The sequence below is a fragment of the Acyrthosiphon pisum genome, unplaced genomic scaffold (assembly GCF_005508785.2).
Source record: "Acyrthosiphon pisum isolate AL4f unplaced genomic scaffold, pea_aphid_22Mar2018_4r6ur Scaffold_21085;HRSCAF=22993, whole genome shotgun sequence".
NCBI lineage: Eukaryota > Metazoa > Arthropoda > Insecta > Hemiptera > Aphididae > Acyrthosiphon > Acyrthosiphon pisum.
The window spans coordinates 24,765-28,512 of NW_021770513.1; the positions used below are offsets into that span (position 1 = coordinate 24,765).

The 3,748-nt window shown below is 26.3% G+C and overlaps 1 protein-coding gene across 1 annotated transcript; it reads left to right on the forward strand.

The window, feature by feature from the left end:
• The first annotated feature begins 6 nt into the window (after positions 1–6).
• LOC115034787 (52 kDa repressor of the inhibitor of the protein kinase-like) lies at positions 7–3,526 on the forward strand. Its single transcript, XM_029492242.1, has 2 exons — positions 7–120; positions 2,143–3,526. The coding sequence occupies exons 1-2, from the start codon at positions 57–59 to the stop codon at positions 3,381–3,383; spliced, it is 1,305 nt and encodes a 434-aa protein (XP_029348102.1). The 5' UTR covers positions 7–56; the 3' UTR covers positions 3,384–3,526.
• Positions 3,527–3,748: the final 222 nt, after the last annotated feature.

Here is a 3,748-nt window from a genome sequence, read left to right on the forward strand (position 1 = left end):
GCAGCACAGGCGCTCAACGGCTCAACTGATTTATTTTTGTTATACCTCCATAGTCCATGACCATAATATATTATTATTTTCGATTTCGAGGTATTTCCCGTATTACCTTCAAAGTAAATTGTAATGTGTATGTTTAACGATTAATATTTTCCTGTGCAGCTGTGTAAATCGTTAGACGTTAGTCGTTAAAAAATGGATAAATCATCATCAGAATTTACAAAAGCAAAGTTAGAAAGTTTTTATTTACAAAAACTACAAATATTCAAGTAAGTAAAAATTAATATTTTTGTATTACATATTTGAAAACATTTTTGTTACAGTTAATCAAAATATAAAATTATTTCTTAATTAATAATAAGCAACATAGTTCTACAGAGAAGTTGACAGTCGTGTGTTACTGTTTTCTATATTTTTAAATTTAAAAATATAGAAAACAGTAAAAATATAGGCTATAATTAATACCTATAGGCTATAATTAATAATTTATTAAAAATTATAATTCATACAATAATATACAACAAGTCATCAAATACAATAAAATATGTTCATTATTAATTCTAGTTTAATGTTTATAACAAAAGTTTATTTAATGTCTCTGTTTCTATAGTTAACTGTCTATAACAGATAATGATTAGTGATTAAATTTAAATTAAAAAATAAATAAAGTAATCAATTTCAGAATCAAGACAAAAGAAAATCATTTGAAGAAAATAGTTTAAACAAAAAACCAAAAATAGTTAACTATTTCAAAAATGCTGTGTTAAATGTAAGTCATGTGATGCAAATAAATTTTATCCAAAAACTGACAAATTCATAACTTATTTAAGTAATTTAATCTTTGGTTATTTTAGAGTACAGAAAGTAGAAAAAATCAAAATATAGTTGATGAATCTATTGATAAACACTGTGATGTAAGTACCTATATATTTTATTCAAATACTTTAAAGGCGGGTTGAAAATAAATGTCTAATAAAATGTTATGTTCATTTTATTGAGTTATTTAATATGTTAAAGCAATTTAGTTAATTATATACAAAAGTATTCAAATAAAAATATTATAAAAAAAATTTTTCTTACTCAGTCTTGTTGTACAAAACTTTTTTTTAATTTTCTAGAACCTAAAAGATAGTCAAGATAGCCCAATAGATAATTTTACCAATGATCATGAATTTAAAAATACATCACGGGAAAATGACATTTCATTACTTTTAGATAATTTCAAATTAAATTTACAAGAAAGATTGGAATTTATTAATACAATTTGGGCACCTGATTTTAGTTATAATTTTCCAATAACTACTGTAGGCAAAAAGCATCTTAAATTTCAAACAAGCTGGCTACAAACATGGAAATGGCTTTCCTATTCTAAAATAAAAAATGGAGCATTTTGCAAATATTGTGTAATTTTTAATCAAAAAGAAGGAGGAATAGGAAAACAAAGTTTGGGCATGTTGTGTACCAAAGAATTTTCTAATTGGAAACATGCAATTGAAAAGTTTAAAAATCATGAAGAAACTGGTTATCATAAAACATGTATAGAAAATTATAAAGTTATGTCTCAAAAAAATTATACTCCTATAAATATTCAAATAAATAAAGTTATAGCTGCTGAAATTATTGAAAATAGGAAATTGATTATGCCTGTTATTGAGTCTATAATTTTTTGTGGGCGCCAAGGTCTTTCATTAAGAGGTCATAACGATTCTGGACCTTTAATAATGCAACATGAACCTATCGAAAATGATGGTAACTTTAGAGCTGTATTAAGATATGGACTTCGCATGACTTCTGTAGTAAATTCTGATCTAGAACTAATAAGAGAACGTTGTAAACGTAATGCGCAGTATATTAGTCCAAAAATACAAAATGAAATAGTTAACATATGTAATAATTTAATACTTGATAAAATAGTTAAAAAAATAAATTCTTCAAAAGGTTTTTGTGTTCTTCCCGATGAAACTGCAGACGTAGCTGGAGTAGAACAGTTTTCAATTTGTGCTAGGTATATTTATAATAATGAAATAAAAGAAGACTTTCTAAATTTTGTTCCAGTAGAAAGTACAACAGGGGAAAATTTAGCTCATATTTTAATAAAAAGCTTGGAAAATTTTGGTATAAATTTACAATATTTAAGAGGGCAAGGCTACGATGGGGCGGCTGCTATGAGTGGAAGGTTTAATGGTGTCCAAAGTATAATAAAACAACAGTACAAGACAGCTGTATATGTTCATTGCAGTGCTTATGTGTTAAATTTAGTAATATGTAGTTCTTGTGAAATATCTTGTATCAGAAATGCGATGGGTGTTATTGAAAGTATATATAATTTTATGAATACTCCTAAACGACAGTGTGTATTACAAAGTGAGGTAAGAAATAAAATACCAAATTCAAAGAAAGAAAAATTAATGAAGTTATGTGCGACAAGGTGGGTAGAAAAACATGAATCTATTAGGACATTTATTGATTTACAAGAAGCTATAGTGAGCTCATTAGAAATGATGACAGAGTGGGTTGATAAAGAAACTTCCTCAAAAGCAACACAACTACTTCTTTCATTAAGAGATACAACATTTAATGTAAGTTTACTAGTTATTGATGAAATATTTAAACATTCTTATGTATTGTGTAAAGCACTACAAAGAGACAATATTGATTTAATAGAAGCAATGAATTTAGCTGAAGATTTAACTAAAGAAGTAAAACGAATGAGACAAAATAGTGATGAAGTTTTTTCAAACATTTTTATGACCTTAGAAGAAAAATCTAAACTTTTAAATTTTGATATTCATATTCCAAGGATTTGTAAACGCCAAACTAACCGTTATAATATTTCTACAGACTCTGCTGAAGAGTATTATAGAATATCAATTTTTACACCGTTTTTAGATTATTTTATTGATCAAATGAATACACGATTTATAGAGCACCAAACAATCTTAAAAGGATTTCAATCTTTATTTGACAATGATTTGGATAAAGATAGAAATGACATTTTAGAGTTACTACATTTTTATAAAGAATCAGATGATTTAAGTGACTCTGATATAGTTATATCGGAACTTAAAATGTGGAAAAACGTTTTAAATAGAATTGAAAATGAACAAAAACCAAAAAGAGCTATTGAATTTCTTAAATTGTGTGATGAAGACCTATTTCCAAATGTGTACAAGTTATTAAAAATAGTTTGTATTTTACCTGTGACAACATGTACTTCTGAAAGAAGTTTTTCATCATTAAGAAGACTTAAAACGTATTTAAGAAGCACTATGACAGAGAATAGACTCAATGGCTTAGCCATGTTAAGTATTCATCGAGAAGAACTTATAACTCCAGAAGAAGTTATTGAACAGCTAATTAAAAAAAATAGAAGACTTGCATTTTAAACAAAAATTATATTTTAATACATTGAGCTAAATTTGAATTGTAAGATTACAGTTGTACTTGTTTCTTTTACCAATTAAATAGTATAAAATAAACATTTTTGTTGGTTTTTCAATGATATATATTATATGTAATTTTTTTATACTTTTTTACATGTTAAAAAAAATTTGGACCCCCCCTTTGAAAAATTCCTGGGTACGCCCCTGGCTCCGTAACTAATTTATTAATCGATAACATTGTCGATAAAGCTGGGCTCAGCTCACGGCTCGCATCTGATATCGAAATAATACGTGAAAATAATAAATTACAAAATTTCGGCCACGTGAATGTGGAAATATCGCATAAAATATTATATTATTAGATTTTA

Bases quoted from the DNA above. Each gene is read 5' to 3' on its own strand.
- LOC115034787 (XM_029492242.1), top strand. From the start codon at position 57: ATGACCATAATATATTATTATTTTCGATTTCGAGGTATTTCCCGTATT. The intron at 121-2,142 runs GTAATGTGTATG...TAAGAGGGCAAG, and splicing joins TATTACCTTCAAAGTAAATT to GCTACGATGGGGCGGCTGCT.